Source organism: Dreissena polymorpha, chromosome 4, assembly GCF_020536995.1.
Source record: "Dreissena polymorpha isolate Duluth1 chromosome 4, UMN_Dpol_1.0, whole genome shotgun sequence".
Lineage (NCBI taxonomy): Eukaryota > Metazoa > Mollusca > Bivalvia > Myida > Dreissenidae > Dreissena > Dreissena polymorpha.
Genome location: NC_068358.1, coordinates 6,769,869 through 6,791,982, shown reverse-complemented (window position 1 = coordinate 6,791,982; position 22,114 = coordinate 6,769,869). Strand labels below are relative to the sequence as shown.

Here is a 22,114-nt window from a genome sequence, read left to right as displayed (position 1 = left end):
GTGGCCTCGATTTACTTAGTCACGAGGCCACGAGATACAGAAAAAGAGGAGTGCAAAACTTAATAAAAGAGGATTGCAATTTAAAAAAGAGCGGTGCAGTAAATCAAAGAAGGGTGAGACAATTTTAGCTATGTCGTGGCCAAGAATTAATCAGCTTTGCGTTTTATGGCATTTTAAGAAGGTACTATGATGAAAGTATATAAGGCTTGACATGCTCGGGAAGTGGTTGTCAAAGCCTTCAAAATCATTAAAATCGTGAAGCTTCCATGGGGCTTTGCCCCCCCCCCCCCCCCCTCTGGACCCCCTAAACGATAAACTATGCATTTTTTTTGGCATTATAAGAAGGTACTTTGATGAAAGTATATAAGACGTGACATGCTCGAGAAGTGGTTGTCAAAGCCTCAAAAATCACTAAAATTGTGCAGCTTACGGGGGGCTTCGTCCCCCTGGACCCCCTAGCAGGGCTTTGCCCTGTACCCACGAGGGGCCCTAGCGGGCCCCTAGACCCCCAGCAAATCTTTCAATATCCCGCCCCCCCCCCCCCCTCTAACCAGAAATCCTGGATCCGCCCTTGCTCTTTTATTTGGTTTTGCACTCCTCTTTTTTCTATCTCGTGGCCACGACAAACCGCCCCTACACTTTTATTTAGTTTTGGACTCCTCTTTTTTCTATCTCGTGACCACCACTTAGCTCACTCGTGGCCAAGTCGTGTCCTCGTGTTACTAAGTCGAGGCCAAGAGATAAAAAAAAGAATTCACTCGTTTCGCGTTGCAACGCTTTAAAATGTTCAGGTTTTTAAATCGTAAAAAATGCACATAGTGGATATTTTAGAGCATGGTAAATATTCAGTTTACTGTTTCTTCACACATATCATAACTACAATGAAAATTTGCGAATCTGAAACATTAAAACAAATTTTTTTTGTCAATTTACCAAAACGTGAAAGATGTGGACCTATCCTTTGTATATATTTTTTACAGAACAAAAGAAAGTCGGCTCTAATCAAATATTAAGTTTGTGATAATCAATTGCATTAAGACATTTTCGGAAGGCGTCACTATCAAGAAGTCTAAACAAATATTAACACTGTTTTGTTAACCGACGATATCTTTCGGTGGCGAAACTGAATCTGTTGGGTGTCGGATTTTCTACGATACTACGAGAGTTTCTTTAGTTGCGTCCCTTTGAAATAAATTTGTCATAGATAACAAGAGCACCTATTTTGAGATGCGATGTCTGAAAAATTCTTCAAAAAGTTGCCCAAAGTGGTAAGTTGCAATAGATCATCAACGGTTCATGCATATCATTGATTGCATATATATGTCTTTTCTTCCGTCAAATCACAAATTTAAAATTCAGACATGCTTAAAAGAAAAACATGCATTTTCATATGTAGACTGACTAGCTTAATTTATTGAATAACGACTGGTGGCATCAATCAAATATGTTAAAGCCGAATGATTGAACAATTAAATTCCCGTATACATAATAGTGCATAATGACAGTTGTTGCTATGGTTAGGGATTTAAAGGGAAATGCAAATCATTGTTTTGTATCCAACTAGGAACTGCATGCACACATCAATGGGTCAATAAGTGAGGATACCATGGCAACCCTGGTTGCTAGGAAGCAAGCAGTGGACCAGGACTGGAGGTTGATGTACAGGAAAGGAGAATCTGACACATTGGAAGGGTAGTCTTGCGATTAGCAACAAATATAAAACTGCAATTCTTACCATATTTTTCCATATAAATGCTCCCTCATGCCCCCTTACCTATAATGACATGCATGTGGAAACATAATTATAACGCCACCAATTTTCCTGTCAAGGACTTAGTGAGCAGTGAATAACAGACGTTGGATCTCGCTCAAACTTTTACAGTGGAATGACATTAATGCTCAGATGAATTGACAGAAAGGAATTTGGGCTTCAACACATTTTTGCAGAATTATTGCCCTTTGTGTTTCTTTTGTTCCAATGTAATATATAATCGCTTGAAGCTTCTATTTTCTTTTTTTATGCCCCCGGATTGATAGATCAGGGGTATATTGTTTTTGTCCTGTCTGTCTGTCATTCTGTCCAAAACTTTAACCTTGGTTAAAGTTTGATAACTTTTGCAATATTGAACATACCAACTTGATATTTACCATGCATGTGTATCTCATGGAGCTGCTCATTTTGAGTGGTGAAAAGTCAAGGTCATCCTTCAAGGTCAAAGGTCAAATATAATTGTATTTTTCTTTCCAAAAAGTTTGATAACTTTTGCAATATTGAACATACCAACTTCATATTTGGCATGCTTGTGTATCTCGTGGAGCTGCACATTTTGAGTTGTGAAAGGTCAAGGTCATCCTTCAAGGTCAAAGGTCAAAAATTTAAATAATAATAATTTTCATTTCTCCAATCAATCTCTTACTTACTTCTCGTGGAGCTGCACATTTTGAGTGGTGAAAGATCAAGGTCAACCTTCAAGGTCAAAGGTCGAAACATAAAAAACTTAAATTTTCATAAGTTTTTTAATATTGAACACAGCAACTTCATATTTGGCATGCATGTGTATCTCGTGAAGCTGCACATTTTGAGTGGTGAAAGGTCAAGCTCATTCTTCAAGGTCAAAGGTCAAAAAAAAAAAAGCGACGCATTAGGGGGCATTGTTTTTCTGACAAACACATCTCTTGTTTTTTAACAAATGCATGGATCTCGGATCATCTCGCTCATACTTTTAAAGTTGAATAACCTTAATGTGGAGATGATATATTAAGAACAAAATTTTGGCTGCAATATTTCGCAACAGAATTATGGCTATTTGTCTGTTTTTCAACTATATAATATGTAGTGCCAACATTTTTATAACTTCTCTTATACTACTGGTTAAATATTGCTCAATGTTGTTTAAGAGTTAAATAACCTTAATGTGTAGATGACTGTACAGAAAAGGAATAAAAACTGTGGCCAGGTGTTGCTGAACTATGGCTGTTTGTCGTCCTGTATGCTGTAGAATATATAGTGGAAATGTCCAAATAATTGTAGTGGGGGCATACGTCTCTGTGACACATTTTATAATTAATGTACCAATTGCAAACTTTTTTGTAAACTTAACTCATCAGATTTTTCTATTATACATTAAAAAACATGTTTTAATATTTATTCTTAACTATTCCAGAAGACCAAATTGTCACTTTTCCATGTAAGAAATTTGCATATAAATATTTATGTATAAAAATGTAATTTCCTAATGATAATGTACTTCAGTTTTAAATTATCATTGAATATTTTCTAAATGTTATTACAGAGTTTTCAAGATGTTTAAGCTGATACATCAGATAACAGACAACACTGATGCTGTATACAAGGTAAATTACATCAGACAACACTGAAGCTGAATACAAGGTTAATACATCAGATAATGCTGGAGCTGTATACAATGTAAATACATCAGATAACACTGAAACTGAATGCAAGGTAAAAACATCAGAAAACACTGAAGCTGCATACAAGGTAAATACATCAGATAATGCTGGAGCTGTATACAAGGTTTTTACATCAGATACTGCTGGAGCTGTATACAAGGTAAATACATCAGATAATGCTGGAGCTGTATACAAGGTAAATACATCAGATAATGCTGGAGCTGTATACAAGGTAAATACATCAGATAACACTGAAGCTATTTACAAGATGAATACATCAGATAATGCTGGAGCTGTATACAAGGTAAATACATCAGATAATGCTGGAGCTGTACACAAGATAAATACATCAGATAACACTGAAGCTATATACAGGGTAAATACATCAGATAACGCTGGAGCTGCATACAAGGTAAATACATCAGATAACACTGAAGCTGCATACAAGATAAATACATCAGATAATGCTGGAGCTGTATACAATGTAAATACATCAGATAACACTGAAGCTATATACAGGGTAAATACATCAGGTAACACTGAAGCTATGTACAAGGTTTATACCTCAGAAAACACTGGAGCTGTTTAACAGTGAATTTATCAGAAAACGCTGGAGATGTTTACAAGGTAAATACATCAGATAACACTGAAGCTGTATACATGGTAGATGTATCAGATGACACTGAAACTGTATACAAGGTAAAAACATCAGATAACACTGGAGCTGTATACAAGGTAAATACATCAGATAACGCTAAAGCTGTATACAAGGTTTATACATCAGATCAGATAATGCTGAAGGTGTATATACAAGGTACAAATGGTTGGAAAATCAAGGATTTGTTGAATCAAAAAAGAAAATCTTATAGCATTGTTTGTCTGCTTGTTTAAGGATATTACAGATCTCATTATGAAATGAAAATAAAAGGCATGTCCTGGGAAACCAAGCTTCAAGCACTTGTGGTAAATTTTGTAATACATGTATAACAGCCTGTGCATTCAACTTTCATTCTATTTTCTGTTTTGTAGAGGTCTATTAACGCAATGAATACACTGTAGATGGAAAGTGCCATTATGGATGTTCTTGTGCAGACATAATTTTATTTCTTATGAAAAAAAGAATTTTAAATTTAAACAATTTCACAAATGGTATTTTTTGTGCAGGTGACTTATGATGTGATACATGAATTCGCGGCTGACAACGTGAAATACCTGGAACTAAGAACCACACCTCGGGCTGAGCCAGGGACTGGGATGACCAAGACTGCGTATGTGGAGGCCGTGATTCAGGCCATTCAAGACTGTGCGCTCGAGGATATCGACATCATTGTGCGTCTGATACTGGCCATTGACAGACGACATTCAGTTAGTGTTGCTATGGAGACTGTAAACCTGGCTGCTGAGTACAGGTGGGAAGAATTGTTCCATTGTTTCTCTCATCAAAGGTTTTGTCTCCTCAAGCAATGTCTTTTTTATGTAACGTTTAGGATTGCTTAGTTAATTTATATTACATGTATGTTGTAAAAAGTATACATTATAGACAGAACCACGGGCACGGGGTAATTTTTTTTATTTGATAAAAGTTTTACAGAAAAGGCATTATTATGATACTAAATAGGTGTTTCTTTTGTATTGACAGTATAGGCATCAGCGTTGAGAAGCATGGTGATAAATGATTTTAGCCTTGCTCTTGGAAAAAGATGTTTCATTCATGTGTTTAAAGTGTAGTTCCAGATTAGCCTGTGCAGTCTGCACCAAAACTGGATTTTTGCCAAGAAGAGACTCACTTTTAAAGAAACATTTCATTAAAGCGGACTGCTGAGGCTATGTTGGGACATGACTGTATGGCAGGCATTTAGCCCCCTTGTGCAAGAGAGAGGCTCATTTGTATTCATAGTTTGATCTGAGTCATGATTCTAGAGATAAATATTGACTTAATAAACCTTGTAGGAAAAAGACAGAAGGACTGGTGGTTGGTGTGGATTTTAGCGGAGATCCCTCTGTAAGCCATTATATATTGATATTACTCAGAACGAATTGTATTGCAAAACATGCAGGATCATACAAAATAGGTGCTTACAGCAGATCAAACTGTAGAGAAATGTCTTAGATTATTTAAAAACACACCATACAATTCTATTGAGTTATGATTCATTTTAAAAATATATATAAATGCATATATATGTCTATTCCAATATAAACAACATATAATAGTTTGAATGGTCATTGTCGGCTTGGGTACTACTAACATGTACCCAGGGTACTCTTAAGTATACTTACATGCACCATGGGTACGGTAAGTATACTAAAACATACCCTAGAATTTTAACGCTAAATCAGTCGTTGTTGGCCCTTTAAAAAAAAAAAATTGTGTTCACATTTATGTCAATTGTCTGTTAAATGGCCTCTATATTACCGAAACTCATAAAGAAGTTAAGGTAATCAGTAGCGCGCTTTTACGACATCGGATTTTGGGCTGGAATACAACTCGGGTACAGTCTAATGTCAACTGGGTGCATTTATGTACATTAACCTTATCCGGGCTACATGTAAGTATAATTAAGAGTACCCAGGGTACATGTAAGTAGTACCCAAGCCGACAATGACCAATTGAGCCATATTATAGTATGTGATGTTTATTGCACTTTGATTCAGTACATGCAATCGGCAATTTTAAATTCTTAAGCCTGTAATTCTAAAAGAACTTTGTCTTCACTTTTAGAGGGTTGCAGTGGTGTAGTGGCCATGGTGTCCACCTTGCGATCGGGACGTCACGGGTTCAATCCCCACTGTGGGAGCGTTCTTTAGATTTCTGCCATAGACACCAAGTACTGGTTCTAGTCCCAGGAAATGGACTGGAGACCGTTTCAAATAAGCCTTAGGCTTCTTATGCAATTTAGCTAAAATAAATAGGTTTAAAGTTAAAACTAAAATAATTTAATTTTAGATGACATCTTGTCTTGTATCTTGAAGGTAGGGGATGGTTCAGACTTCATCCCTGTCTTTGAGGAGGCACGAAGGCATGGGCTCAAGTTGGCTCTGCATTTAGCAGAGGTGTGTCTTTGAAATATTCCATGCACAATACATTTAATGTTGGTACATATTAGCCTTTAAAATATTCCATGCACAATACATTTAATGTTGGTACATATTAGCCTTTGAAATATTCCATGCACAATACATTTAATGTTGGTACATATTAGCCTTTGAAATATTCCATGCACAATACATTTAATGTTGGTACATATTAGCCTTTGAAATTTTCATGCACAATACATTTAATGTTGGTACATATTAGCCTGATTAGTCTGCTGCACTGTTAATCAGAGGCAACACTTTCAGCTTTTATGGAATTTTTCGTTTGAGAAAGTCTCTTCTTAACAAAAACTCAGTCTAGGCGGAAAGTTTCATTCCTGATAAGCCTGTGAGGACTGCACTCAGCCGAGACTACGCACATGCATTAAGCTGGTTTCTCATAGTATACTTGAATGTACTCCTGGTACGGAAAATAAATTAACACATACCTGGCCAATTTAGATTGTACCCGAGTTTTATTCCCGCCCAAAATCTGATGTCTTAAAACGCGTTACGGAATACGAATACAAATCTGTTTGAAGAAAACCTGCCTCAACATGCTTTTTTGAGTAGGAGTTTTAATAATATTGAGGCCCTTTAACAGAATATTGTCATAAATATTAACATTATAAATTTGAAAAAAATAGCTGACAACAACCAATTTAGCGTTAGAATTCCCCGTTGTGTTTTAGTATATTTTCCGTACCTGGGATACATTTAAGTATACTTAAGAGTACCCGGGGTACATTGAAGTAGTACCCGAGCCGACAATGACCAAAAGAGCCATAGTAGATTTATTGAACTGTATTTAAAACTAGAACAATTTTCTTACTTGACTTATTCTCAGGTAAGAAAAATCTTCTTGACACTTATCTTCACAAAATTTATTACATTTTACATGCTTTATGATAAGGAATTAGGTGAGTGTATTAAATTACAAATTTACATGAGAGAGCAATTGACTGACTATTCATTTGATTCTAGTCTTTCGATAAACAATATCGAATTCAAACAGATGTATGTTTTCAGGACGAACATTATCAAAACCTGCGTTGATTGATAGGTTGTTTTCCATACCAATCCCCTGAATGATCTGAATATATCTAAAAAACGGAAATGTTTTCCTTCTTACTATTTGTAAATATGAGGACATGTGCTGGTATGTACATATATACTTTATTGTGATATTATATGAGCATTCTCTGGGAAAACCGGGCTTAAAACATTTCCGAAACGCTTCGATCCAGATTAGCATGTGCAGTCTGCAAACGGTAATCTAAGACAACACATTCCACTTTTATAAAGTTTTTTGTTTACAGAAAGCCTTCTCTAAAAAAAATCCAGTTTAGGTGTTAAGTGTTGTCCCTTATTAGACGGTGCCGACTGCGCAGTGTTATCTGGGATGACACTTTACGCACATGTGTTAAGCCAAGTTTTCCACAAACCGGCTCATTTGATTTGATAAAATAGCTGTCAAAGGTTCAACATAACATGTTTCTTGCTGCAAGGTACCTGCGCCTGATGAAACCTGGAAGCTTCTGCAGCTACCTCCGGACAGGATCGGGCACGGCACGTGCTTGCAACCGGAAGTGGGTGGTACCCAGCAGCTGGTGGACTTTGTCACTGCAAAACGGATACCGCTAGGTATTGTTTGATATGCGCTACGATGTTTGTCATCTGCATAATATGAATACAATAATTATTTACTTAATGTTCTTTGAAAATTCTTTGTTCATTAACATGAATGTTTTTTAACACATTTGCGGGTAAAATCAGCAAACGGCGTACTAAAACATTTAAGAAATCAGACAGTAAGAGTTCCCCCTATTTGCGCGTCAGAGTGTCCATACTAGTTTAAACATGTGTCAATTTTGAAAATAAACCTGTTGCTACAGTTTTCTCATCCTTTTCTACCTAGACCAGATTTCGTTAATAATTGACTTCCTTTAAAAAAACTGGGATGAAAACTTTACACACATTAATTAAGCCTTGTTTACCAAGAGCGCGGGTCAAATCATTTGTTTAATCAACTGAATCATGTGCTGTCAAGACGCTCGTCATTTAGCAGAGGCTCTCCAGTCCCATTTACATGCTTGTCATTTATTGAGTAAATACCTCTGTCCACCGACTGTTTTCTTTTCCAGAGTTGTGTCTCACCTCAAACATCGTGGGCAGGACAGTGCCGGACTATGACAACCACCACTTCCTGTTCTGGTATGACAGACGTCACCCTTGCATCGTCTGTGTAAGTACAACTGTGCCAAGATGTCTTTCAGACTGAATTCTTTTGGTTTAGCCAGGCTCTGGGAAAAAGGTGCTTCATGCATTTGCGTAAAGTGTCGCCCGCCTTTCTACCATGACTGGATTTTCTTTTAGAAGAGACTTCTTTTAAACGAAAAATTAAATTAAAGCGGAAAGTGTCATCCCTGAATAGTCTGAGCGGACTGCAAGCCACTAGTGCACAGGACAATCTTGGACAACACTTAAGGCACATTCCTTAAACTGTCTCTTCCCAGACCGAAGCTCACAGTTTGTAAACCTTGTGTGGGTATAGTCAGGAAATGTTTAATGGATGTTGGCCATAGACCTGTTGGACTTGGGAGGGGTGTCCCTTCCTTAAGCTATTAAAAACTTTTATGTTTAAGAGACATTAGTCTGGTGTAGATAGGGTGAAGATGTGGGTACACCAATTAATTCATAAGGATGCAATATGAAAATAAATAAATAAAATAAACACACATATGATCAATAAATATATTTGTTTAAAATGAAATCAGGATATATACTGGCGTTAGTTAGCTTCTCGAACTATTGTAAGGCAGAGGGTTCTTTTACGGCCTATCATTATACATTTTTGGTTTACATGTATAGTTTTCATAATTTGTGTACCACAATCTATATATAGATTGGGTTTGTATTTGTGCAAATAGGCATGTTTAATTTGCACAGTTGTACATTAAACCACGTGGTTACAATAATCCATGTGTGGCCAATGAAGAGAACAGTTTTGGTTTTCAAAGAAACATGAATTTTACACAGTTTCAAAACAGTTAATATATATTTAACGGTGTATTTAACAGGTTTGAACTGTTTTCTACTTGTGCATCTGGGCATCAGAACGTTAGCAGGGTTTTTGTTGTGTATGGTTTATTATAGAGATATTTTTATAAAGGAGGTATCGAGTATTAACCCCCGGGTAATAGAATAGACTATGTAAACTAACCTGCCTAAGCACAGCAACATTCCATTTTCTAGACAGATCTGTTGTAGAATTTACTTTGCAACTTCACCATATCATCAGCATATGAGTATTTTACATGTGGATCATAACAGCGTTATAGTACAAACTATTCATTTATATTGTTTGACCAGTTTGACTTAATGCTATTACCGTAATGTTCTGTATGTAGACCATGAGCAAAACAAGAAAGCAAAGAAACGCTGTATGGTCAAGCTGTCGTTGTAAATTGCAAATTATTGTGTACCGAATGTTTACTTTTGATCAAGCATCCAGTAAAAAAATATCACTTGAAATGATCAATAACCCATACAGTTTAGTAAACAAACTGTCGTAGGTGTAATTTTCTCCAAAAGGACCTATACGCATTTATTGTATTGTCTTATTTTTAGCAAAAGGAAATTGTTGTACAATATTTAATTTGCCAATGGCTGGCCTATTAGAATAGGAAAACAAGTATCAGCACATACCCATAGTTTTATTTAAAAAATGTCAATGAAGACCTTTTCTGTGTAAATGCGACATAGAAAATGGCCAATGTAATACAGACGTTCACAACTTCAACGAAATTGTATTAAACAAGTCCAGCTTAAATTGTCTATTCGAAAGTTTCACAACAAAAACGAAAAATGTAATATATCATTGCTTAAATTACAGACCGACGACAAGGGCGTGTTTTCCACGACGTTGTCAAACGAGTATTCCGTAGCAGCGGACACATTTAATCTGTCACGTGACCAAGTGTGGCAGCTCTCATTAGACAGCATTGATCATTTGTTCAGTGACGATGAGGTCAAACGGAAGTTACGTCACAAGTGGGGACAGTTAAAAGACCACGTGTTTGCTGATAAACATGTGTCTTAGTTTATATGAAACTTCTTCGTCAGTTATCCAGTTAAAGATAATAAAGATATTGATGTTGACGTGCATCGTTAGTAGTTGAATTTGTACAGTATTTTTTTGCGTACTTTATTTATAAGTGTTTTAACGCAAATCGTTTTCTTTCTTAAAAAAGTTAGCAGTTTAACTGTTCGTCAGTCTGTCTGTCTGTCCGTCCGTCCGTCCGTCCGTCCGAAAACTTTAACATTGGCCATAACTTTTGCAATATTGACGATAGCAACTTGATATTTTGCCTGCATGTGTATCTCATGAAGCTGCACATTTTGGTGGTGAAAGGTCAAGGTAATGCTTTAAGGTCAAAGGTCAAAATAACAAATCCAAGGGAAGTAACAAGCTTGAAAAGGAGATCATTTTTCTTTATCATTTGGCAGGCTCAGATCATTTTCACAAGGGAAGTTATAATTTTTATTATATCCCTTTTAACATTATTTTTTACTTCCCTTTTAATAATTATCTGTCTGTACCTGCCCAATGATAAAAAAATCAATCAAAGAGGTGCAGTAGGGGGCATTGTGTTTCTGACAAACACACCTCTTGTTTTAAGTAATATGTTTTGAACAACAAAATATTTCTTGAGCGATAAATATTGTATTATGTTTTAAACAGAAAGCATTCGCTTTACATGTGACAATTTGATCTCAAACTTGAGTACAACGTAAATTGAGAAGTTCCCTTCGGATTTTCAACAAACATAAATTTTGACCCTTGTCAAAAATATCTGTTATACTCAGTAAACACATTAATTTATAGAAGAAAAAAATAAATACTTGGGTAGTTAAATGTTCATTACTTTCCGGAATGCTAAATCTGCTGAATCTTAGCTGGTTTAAGTCCTCATCAAAATGCAATTTCAATTCTATTAAGGGTAAATCCGCGTCACTATTACTATAATGAGTGTCAACTTTAAACCAAATATAATTATGTTTTGTCTTGGATAACTATTGTACAAAATATTAAGGCGAGCTCAAATACTGTTCGGGATTATTCCTAAATAATGCGAACTGTCTTACTAAATTGATATTCAACATTTCATTGTTTGCAAGGGCGAAAATGTTGTAAGAACGGAAGTTGACAAAAATGTGTGCGATCTGTTAGATGGCCACATATTTTTTGCAGAGAACGGAAGTTGACAAGGAGTACCGGAAATCCTGATTCGCGCGCCGACAGTGAAGTGCGATCTGTTAGATGGCCACATATTTTCGCAGAGAACGGAAGTTGACAAGGAGTACCGGAAATCCTGATTCGCGCGCCAACAGTGAAGACCCAGATCTCTGGGACCTGTTTATGATGATGGGGTATATGCTTCAAGATATAAAATGAGTTTGAATGTCTGCGTTTAAATTTTTTTCATTGCGTTGAATTGACTGGCAAATTTAATATATTGTAGTAGCATGTTAGTCCAAGGAATATGAAGTTGTAAGAACGGAACTTAATATCAAAGTCAGCGTATACGCCGACTACATTTTTAAAAAGATATTTATTGTTATAAATATATTTAATATAATATACTTAGTTGTTTTCGGTTTAAGCGATTATAAAGCATTTTCGAGGTTGCCTATAGTATGCCTGTAGTAATTGATGAACTCATATCCAACTGTCTATGTATTGAGAACTGTGACTATAAACAAGCTAAACCTTCTACTAACCTTCTACTATTGCGTTGCTAGCACCCGTAAATACAAAAGATCGCCCCTATCTGTTGAGAACCAAAGAACGTTTTCCAGAAATACCCGCTGTAGTAGCATGAAAGAGGTTACGAAACAGGTCATTCGTATTATTATTATAAATTGTTTGTTATATTCGGGTTTAGCGATTATGAAACATTTTTGTTTGTTTTTGTCTATCGTATCGCTGAAGTTATTGTTGAACTTATGTTCAACGTTTTATAAATTGAGAATATAAATAAGCGTTAACTTTTTCCCGAATCTATTAATAGCCTCAATATACGACCTGTACTTCGTCATTGAGGTGTATGTGAGAGCGTAACCTATTGCGTTGTTATCGCCCGTGGAATTTCCTTTGTTTATCGACAGTCGCATCTATTAATAGCCATATATCATGAATGGACTGAGCAAAAATACTACGTCATGAAGACGCTGCAGAAAGTGGACTATTTTATTCATTCATAAACAAACTCCTCCGCGACACGTACACTACGATCATTGATTCCTTTTTTATAAAAGCGCCGTTCGAAACTTTTGCATTTAACACGGATGTTTCCATTTGTGAATGAATATAATTTGAAAACTCAAACCTCTTGCATAAATTATACAACTCTTTCTCGCGCGGAAACGCGTAGTAAGCGGGTATTGGGCTTCTAGTAGCTAAGGCGTATCGACCTGAATTTTAGACTAACCACCTTAGGCGGTCGCTAAGCGACCATCTAAAAATGAATACCATTGTGGTCTTACTTGTTTTTATTTATTTATATACAAGTACAGTGATTTGTTATTGACACACCTCTTATACGACATCATCTTGTGGAGTCTTATTTTTAAAGTTTTAATGTATTTTTATTCTGAAGTGTAAGAATGTAGGGGTGATGACACTGCAAGGCCCTGCAGAGGTTTGTTGCGGCCCCATTGCAAGCGTCCCATTGACGGATGCCGTTCATCCATCAATGTTCCTCTTACCCAAGGGATATTTAATATATTGTGATTTGCTATTGACCCGTGACCTAGGAGAAATTATTGCACCGGAACCCGCGAGCAGGGTTAATGATCGCTATGTGATGCGCATGCACACTAGCAAGACCCTGACGTCGTCTGCTCCTTCGATCACCGCGTCGAGGAGCAGATCATGTTTAAAGCTAACAAACATTCGAAAATTATGTGAACTTATCCATAGTTGAAAGTTTAAACATTATAATTGCAATAAATAACTTGAGCCAAAAGGAAACATTTGTTGGCTAAACTGAGCCATATGTTTATGATTATATAAAATGAGAATATGCTGCATCTTGCGTTATCGATTGTATTCCTGTCGGAGCAAACGCACTACATATTTTGCTAATCAACAAGACAACGCGGTATTTAGAATATTAAGAATATTTATATCAATTAGTAAACAAATCAGAATAACAAAAGCATACTATGAACACCTAATAACATATAGTTCACGAGTTGTGTTATGCCAAGAGTCAAAGCGGCCTTTGTCAATACGTTCAAAATGATATGCAAATTATGTTTCGTTAACACGGGTTTATCTAACATTAAGTCGCAATAAACACAATGCAAATTGGCTTTCGATAATGCATAAAAATAGTAAACAACTAAAACAGTTCTACTATGCGTACTGCTTTACATGTAATTTCCTATTATATACACAGAATCTAGCTTACAAAAAGCAGCTTTATAGTAATGGTTAAGATCTATTGAATATGGTACTAAGAAAAAGTGAAGACTATATTTAAGCATGTGACATAACAATAAGTACAGATAGATTTAATAATAGGGAAATATTTTAATAATATGTTTGAGTAATTGATTAGTAACTATTGTAATTACTAATATGTAAGGAAATGCTAAAAGATTATTTACATCAATATTTCTATCTTACACATAAGCAGAAGTTAAAAGTTAAAGTGGTCAAACTATTTGAGAGTTCATCTCGTGCATGTAAAGACTAGTTAAAATATTGGAAGGTTTGCCAATAAGCAAGTAAACATGATATAGTGTGATATTGAAAAGTTTAATACCATATGTTAAGATTAGGAAATTGAGGGATTATATAACTGACAGACATTTGATTAACGAAACAGGTCAACCCATTGACATTATAGGATTGTTATTACCTCATTTATCGTTGTAACGGTACACATGAAAGGGGTCAACAGAAAATCTTATTTATACAGGCCATATAAAATAGTTCTCAGGCATTCACAGGCAAACACAACATAAAGTTTTATGTCACACCGAGTAATGAGGTTTTAGAATATTCTATAAGCAAGTAAGAACTCGAACAGTTCGGGCTATCAATTCCCAAGGTGCAATGTAACCAATCCGTAATAAGCCCGGACCTTGGTGACCAATGGAAACTACAAGTAAATTTTATGTAAATTAACCTGGGGATAAAATGCAGTGTTTTAGATAGTAGATAGAGTCTGCGGGTAGATCTGAAAGGAACTTTGAGATTTGTAACGTCTTCTTAACATGGCCGCCGCGCTGTAAAATTGTATTTCATGAACATGAGCAAGCGTTGTGTTAGATAATATTCAACAGAAATAAATCTCGATGAAAACAGAAATGAACTTTGTTTGTTACTGTGTGTTCACAATGTGTAATTACGTGACACAGAACATTTTATGGTTGCCGTGACTTCAGGACGAACATTGAAAAACATTGGAAAACGGAGAACAAAACAACACTATACGGACATCACTTGGCCAACGGACGAAAAAACAACGCGACATAGAAAACGGTAAGTGTTTTCATAAATTATGGCAAACAGGGTTTATTTCGAATTTTATAAAGTAGCAAATAAAAAGTTAAAGGCGTCATGACAACGAAATGTTTAAGAATTATTTTGAAGAATTGTACGTAATTAGATGTTAATGGAATAGTAATAATAAACTATGTACGATTTTTTTTGCTAGTATCAAAATCAATACAGTTTTTCATTGATCAGTAATTTTTGTAAAATATCGGTAAATTGAGAATAAAATAAATGAATAAGAAAGTATTTGAAATTTACACAATTTTATGAGTTATAGAAATACGGATATTAGAGGCGTATACATTATTAAGGATTTTGAAGGCATTTTAATATTTTGATATTATATTAAAGGAACTTCGAACGTAGGAATGTTCGGCAGAGAACTAGAATTTATATGGTTGTATGTAACCTCAATTGTTAGTGTAGTGTGACCTGGCGGCTAAAATCGGAGATGAGACGAATAAAAACGTGAAATCGAAAACGTGGTTTGTTGTACAAAAATTACAAAGTGTGTATAATGGAAATACAAATTATGAAGTACATGCACACACAGCAAACCGTGTAACAGGTCACATGCAAGTTGTTGACTGGAATAAGGAGGCAAATAAATATTCTCATTTGAAAGACATTGAATTCCCAAGAGTTAACACAGTTAGGCCAATAGTTGATTTATTAATTGGGTCAGACCATCCGGAATTACATTACTGTATAACTGAAATATATGGAAAACCAGGTGAACCCTTTGCTCGATTGGGGCCGTTGGGATGGACTTGTGTTGGAAAACCAACAGAAAATATGCAAAATGAAAGTTACTTCTCATTTTTTACTAAAGACAATGAACTTGGAGAAATTCTTAGAGAATTTTGGGAGATTGAAGAAAATGTAATAAATAGCAAGAGCACTGAAAGGGTGATTTCAGAAATAGATAAGAATGTAATGTCTGAAACTGAAAAAACAATGAGTTATGATGAAATGAGCAGAAGATATGAAGTGAAACTTCCTTGGAATAAGAAAAAGGGGCAGATAGTCAACAATGAAAATTTGGCAATGAAGAGGCTAACAAGTACTCAAAATAACCTAGCTAAGAGGCCAGAAGTGAAACAGATCTATGGTGAGACAATCAAAAGCTATGAATCAAAAGGTTACATAACAAAAGTTGATGTTGAAAGAGATGGGGAAACAAAATGGCTACTTCCACACTTTCCGGTTGTAAGATTTGACAAAGAAACCACAAAAGTAAGACTAGTTTTCGATGCTTCGGCAAAATACGGTTCATTGTCATTAAATGATGCCATTCATCAAGGTCCAAAACTTCAAAACAGTTTGTATGAAATTCTTCTGAGATTTCGCAAACATTCGATTGCAGTAATTTGTGATATTCAAGAAATGTACTTACAAGTTGGCATTGTTCCCTTTGACAGACAGTACCTTAGATTTCTGTGGAAAGATGATAAAAGCAATAAAATAGAGACTTATCAGTTCAATAGACTGGGTTTTGGTGTGAATGCTTCACCATTTTTAGCACAATTTGTGGCAAAAAATAATGCTGAACGCTTTAAGAATGAATTTCCAGTAGCGGCTGAAACAGTCATAAGATCAACATACATGGATGATAGCTTAGATTCTGTAGAAAAATTCAGAAAAAGGCATTGAATTGTACCACCAAATGTCATCTCTGTGGCTGAAAGCTGGAATGTTTGCACAAAAACGGCTGACAAATAGTAGTGATGTTTTAAGATATATACCGACAAGTGATCGAGGTCAGGAAATGCAGATAGAATCTGAAAAAATCATTGGAAAGAAAACTCTAGGTGTTCTCTGGCAAACACAAACAGATAATTTCACATTCGATGTCAACACACGCAAGTTAGTAGAGAAAAACTCAAAGCGAAATGTGTTGAGTATAGTTGCTTGAATTTTTTATCCATAAGGGTTTCTCGCGCCATGTATTGTACAAGGAAAATTGTAATGCAAGAAATGTGGTGCTTAGAATATGACTGGGGTGACCCACTGAGTATTGAAATGCAAGTCAAAGTAGACAAATGGGTAAACGGTTTGCAAAGCTTGAATAGTGTTAAAATTAAAAGATCACTGAATTTCTCAGACAAAACAGAAGACTCGTCTCTTCATGTATTTGTTGACGCTTCAGAAGTAGCATTTTGTGCTGTGATTTATGCACGACATGAAAAATCAGAAGAGAAGACAGACATTCATTTTGTAATAGCAAAGTCACGCGTGGCCCCATTGAAATCTACAAGTGTACCTAGATTGGAGCTTATGGCAGCTATAATAGGACTGAGACTTTCATTAATTGTCACAAAAGCACTGAAAATAGCCATGAAGAAAGTAGTGTTTTGGACTGATAGTACAACCATTTTATGGTGGATTCATAACAGAAGTCGAACCTTTAAACCTTTTGTTGGGAATAGAATTGCAGAAATTCAAACAAGCACAACTCCAAATCAGTGGAGGTACGTACCAACACAAGAAAATCCAGCGGATATCGGTTCACGAGGTGTAGAAGGAAATGAACTTGTTGAAAACAGGAAGTGGTGGAGTGGACCAGACTATTTACAAAAGGGAAAAGATAAATGGCCTGAAAATAAAGTAGTTGAATGTAAAAGTACATGTACCACAGAAATCCGAAAGAATGTAAAACAAGTCGAAATTGATGTGTCAAGTGTTTACACAACTATAGTCTCAGAAGATCGATTGGATCCAAAAAGATACTCAAGGTGGCTGAAACTAGTTAGAACTGTAGCTTGGATACTCAGATTTCTGCACATTGCCAAAAGTGCAGTTGATAAAAGAAAGCAAAAATAAATCAATGCGGCTGAAATTCGAGAAGCTGAAATAGTATTGATCAGGAGATCACAAGTTGAAAATTACACAGAATATTACAAGAGTCTGTCCAATGGAAGGGAGCTATCAAAGAACAGTAAAATTGTACGATTACACCAAATAATCGATGATGATGGACTGATACGTTGTGATAGCAGACTCAAATTTGCGAACTTTTTATCATATGACACCACAAGATTTCCTATTGTGTTACCAAAGAAAAGTACAATAACAAAATTTAGTGTGAAACATCACCATGAACTGAATTATCATGCTGGAACTAATCAAGTATTAGCTTCATTATCAAAAAGGTACTGGATCGAGGCTGCACGAGAAATCATTCGACAATGGGAAAATGAGTGCAGTTACTGCAAAAGGCAAAAGACCACACCCTCGACTCAGATTATGGCACCACTACCAGATATCAGGTTGAACATGCCATTAAGAGCGTTTGCGCACTGTGCCGTTGATTATGCGGGTCCTTTTCTTACAATTCAGGGACGTGGAAAAAGTAGACAAAAACGATACTTGTGTTTATTCACTTGCATGGCTTGCAGAGCAGTTCATCTAGAAATGACTTATGGACTTGATACAAATTCATTTCTTAACGCATTTGGTCGTTTCACAAATAGAAGAGGTGTTCCGGAAAAAAATGAATTCTGACAATGGTACGAACTTTGTGGGAGCTAATAACGAGTTAAAGGGACTTGTACAAGAGCTGAACAGGGATGAAATCGTCAGAAAGACTGCTGACAAGGGAATTCAGTGGGAATTTAATCCACCAAGTGCGCCTCATTTCGGTGGAGTACATGAGGCGATGATCAAAACAGCAAAACGAGCTATAAGCAAAATACTTCAAAGTGCGGACATTCATGATGAAGAGTTAAATACCGCTTTCATTGGAGCAGAGGGACCTATTAATAGCCGGCCGCTGACATATCAGTCGGCAAACCCAGCTGATGACATTGTATTTACACCAAAACACTTCCTCCATGGCAAGGTGGCAGGTGATTTCGCTCCAAGTTCGATTGACACTACAGCATACAGCCCGAGGAAACGTTGGAGGTATATCCAACAACTTATCAGGCACATCTGGCGTCGTTGGCTACACGAGTTTTTACCAACTCTAGGTACCAGGAAAAAGTGGTTCCAGACCAAGGTCGATTATCAGGTTGGCAATGTCGTTATCGTTGTTGACCCCGACTCCCCTCGAGGTCACTGGCCGCTTGGAAAAGTAGTCGAAGTATTCACAGGATCTGATGGCCACGTTAGAGTGGTAAACGTTCGTGTGGATGGGGCGATACACAGAAAACCTATTACGCGATTGTGTTTCCTCGAACATAGTGACAAATAAAGGATTCAAAAGTTATACCAGATGTGTTTCGAACAAATAGTTTATGGTTTATCTTTTGAAGAAAGCAGTGTTAAAGGGCATAATAATCCCAAGCTTTCTTTCATGTCTTAATTCCTTAATTTCAAAATTTTCATTTTCATGTGTGGCATAGTGTTAAAGGGCATAATAATTCCCTATATGCCATCACAATTTTAGTAATTTTAATAATGAAGCAAGCATACTGATAGGATTCACGAGACCATCTCAGGAACATTTTGAAGATCAGTGTGGGAACAGAAACAAGATAACTGTAAAATTAATCTTTGTATGTAATAATTGCAGTACTTTGTTACTAATGTCATTTTATTCTAATGTTTATGAACACTGCTTGTTTGTAAATATTGATCTTTTTATTATTCATGATCACAATGCTGTGTTCAAACTGGTTGTGTTCTGGTAAAAATAAAATGAAAATTTATTGTTATAGAAGGAAATTGAAAATGTAAAAATATCATAAGACAAATCTATTTTGACTATATTTTTAGTTCTTTCCATTACATGAAGCTAGATATGCATTCATCTTGTTTTATAATTCAAATAGAAAAATTGACTTCACAAATTTGTTAACCTATTACTTGACTTTATTTCCAAATAAGCTTTAGTAAAGATGTGTTACCATAAAAAAGTGTGAAAAACCAGATAAAAGGGGATTATAATGCAAATTAAATAATTCATTAAGTTAGTTTAAACATTTCTATAAAGGGAGGTAAATAGGGTGAACTTCTATGCTGTATAGTTGAGTTATCTTTCTTGAATAATTACTCGAGTAATTGATATGCATTTTCAGATGTCAGTCAGTTGTCTGTGTTGTAAAATATTGTTTAAGGAGGAATGATTATAATGATTAATGGACAAGATAGTCTGCAATTCAAGTAAATTGATATGCGATAAAATTTGATATTTGTCCTTGTTATCAATATTATACATCATTGTTTATAAAATTGATTAGTATTCTAACAGTTGACAAAGTGTTAAATGGTCATGTACATGTACAATTTTAGTCGAAATTAGATTCTTGATTTCACAAAAAAGAACATGTACTTATAGGGATGTAAAGTTTGTGTATATGTATTGATTCAAGGAATCAAGTACTCTTATCGAGAAAATTAGGGAAGATATGTATAGCAACAGGTATATGTATGCATGTCATAAGTACGACTATCAGTTTCATGATAAAAACCAAATATGCGATGAGTTAACAAAAAGAATTGTAATTATGCATCCGATTATAATTCCATTGTTACTGGAATTAAAGTATAAATGTGTTGAATTGTTGTTTAATTGTTGTTGGAATTAGTTATACATGTATAACACATCGGTAACATTTGGCATTGTTATTGATATATTTTAGACTAAATGGTATTTAGAATTCAAAATGTAATAGTCTTAAATATGTAAGTCTAGCTCTCGAAGTGTACATTATTAAGTGATACTATTTAGAACTGTCTATTTAGTTAATTGATGGAAATAGGCTATATCCATCAACGGTGGGGAGAATGTTCGGCAGATAACTAGAATTTATATGGTTGTATGTAACCTCAATTGTTAGTATAGTGTGACCTGGCGGCTAAAATCGGAGATGAGACGAATAAAAACGTGACATCGAAAACGTGGTTTGTTGTACAAAAATTACAAAATAGTGAAGTATATCTTAGTTGGAAAGCACAATTAAAAGATTAAATCGATCCACCAGAACAATGAATAAACATTAGAGAGTATCCGATTTTGACGTCATTTTATATAAGATATGAAATAGGAACCTGCACATAAATGGGACAAAAATCAAGATACTTGACTAATTGTATATGGTTTCATGCATTAATAGAATAAAGAAATAAGGAGGGTAAGAATATTAAGAAGAAAAATAATGTTGATTGCAAATATGAATAGGGCAGACACAAAAAAAAAAATGTAAATATGTATATACGTAATTGTGTTTATTGCAAATGTATGTAGGGTATCGGCAATATTGAAGGTCTTGAGTAATTTTAAGTAAGAATTTAATGTGTTCTGTCACGAATACTGTGCAGTTAAAATATACTTATATATGCGCATTAAATTTCTGTTATAGAATAAACTCTATAAGGTACATAGAGGTTTATGAGAACCTATCATTTCCGAAATGATGGATGCCTACCATTTACTCATGGTGGAAGAATACTTATTGTATTAGATTTATGGGATTAGTTCATTAGGAGAACAAGACTTACACTTTGAAGTATACCGATAAATGTTCTGGTATTATGAATGCATATATAAAAAGTCTGCCCTTTTTCATCAAAATTTACACAAGCGTATTTTAGAGCGAAAAGGTACATGTGTCGATAGAAAAGTTTACAAAGTAAATAATGATAAACAGGAGATTAGTGATTTTAAGATACGAACGCGATACGTCCTGTTTAAAGTGCAATACCCAAGGTAAATAAAGTAGCGCATACCTGTCATAAATTTACTGATAGCACGTACGTAAAATATCGAGCTGTTATGTAATGTTTAAAGGAGTGTTTCGATAGTAATTGGCGTAAGAAAGGTTGTATTTACTAAGACTTTCTATTAAGTTGTCATGACGGTATTTAAGAGGAACTTAAGGGGATATTTATAAATGTTTGCCATGATTTTGAACAACTGATACTTGTATCACCACAACGCAGATAAAAATATCGAGATTTGGAGACAACGCAAAAGAAGAGCGACTTCGCATACAACGCCTTTCACAACGAATTGAAGAACAAACAACGTGATTAGCATGGGACATCAATGGGTTTGCGCTCAAAGTGAACACTTGGTTCTATCGCTAAAAGAAGACCCAGCGCCATAAGTTT

General features: G+C 35.4%; 1 protein-coding gene across 4 annotated transcripts; it reads left to right on the top strand.

Moving 5' to 3' along the window:
* The first annotated feature begins 616 nt into the window (after window positions 1-616).
* On the top strand, window positions 617-20,558 carry LOC127877300 (adenosine deaminase-like protein). 4 transcript variants are annotated; one of them, XM_052423000.1, is made up of 12 exons: window positions 633-1,268; window positions 1,565-1,692; window positions 3,294-3,354; window positions 4,576-4,820; window positions 5,362-5,413; window positions 6,385-6,465; window positions 7,995-8,130; window positions 8,631-8,731; window positions 10,382-10,539; window positions 11,830-11,919; window positions 14,947-15,043; window positions 15,410-20,558. In XM_052423000.1, the coding sequence occupies exons 1-11, from the start codon at window positions 1,233-1,235 to the stop codon at window positions 15,035-15,037; spliced, it is 1,179 nt and encodes a 392-aa protein (XP_052278960.1). In that variant the 5' UTR covers window positions 633-1,232; the 3' UTR covers window positions 15,038-15,043; window positions 15,410-20,558. The 4 variants fall into 4 exon arrangements, 3 of the variants coding, with proteins under 3 accessions (XP_052278962.1, XP_052278960.1, XP_052278961.1); XM_052423002.1 differs by lacking the exon at window positions 6,385-6,465 and having other exon boundaries at window positions 617-1,268; XR_008048352.1 differs by lacking the exon at window positions 15,410-20,558 and having other exon boundaries at window positions 641-1,268; window positions 11,741-11,919; window positions 14,947-15,018.
* The last annotated feature ends 1,556 nt before the right edge of the window (window positions 20,559-22,114 follow it).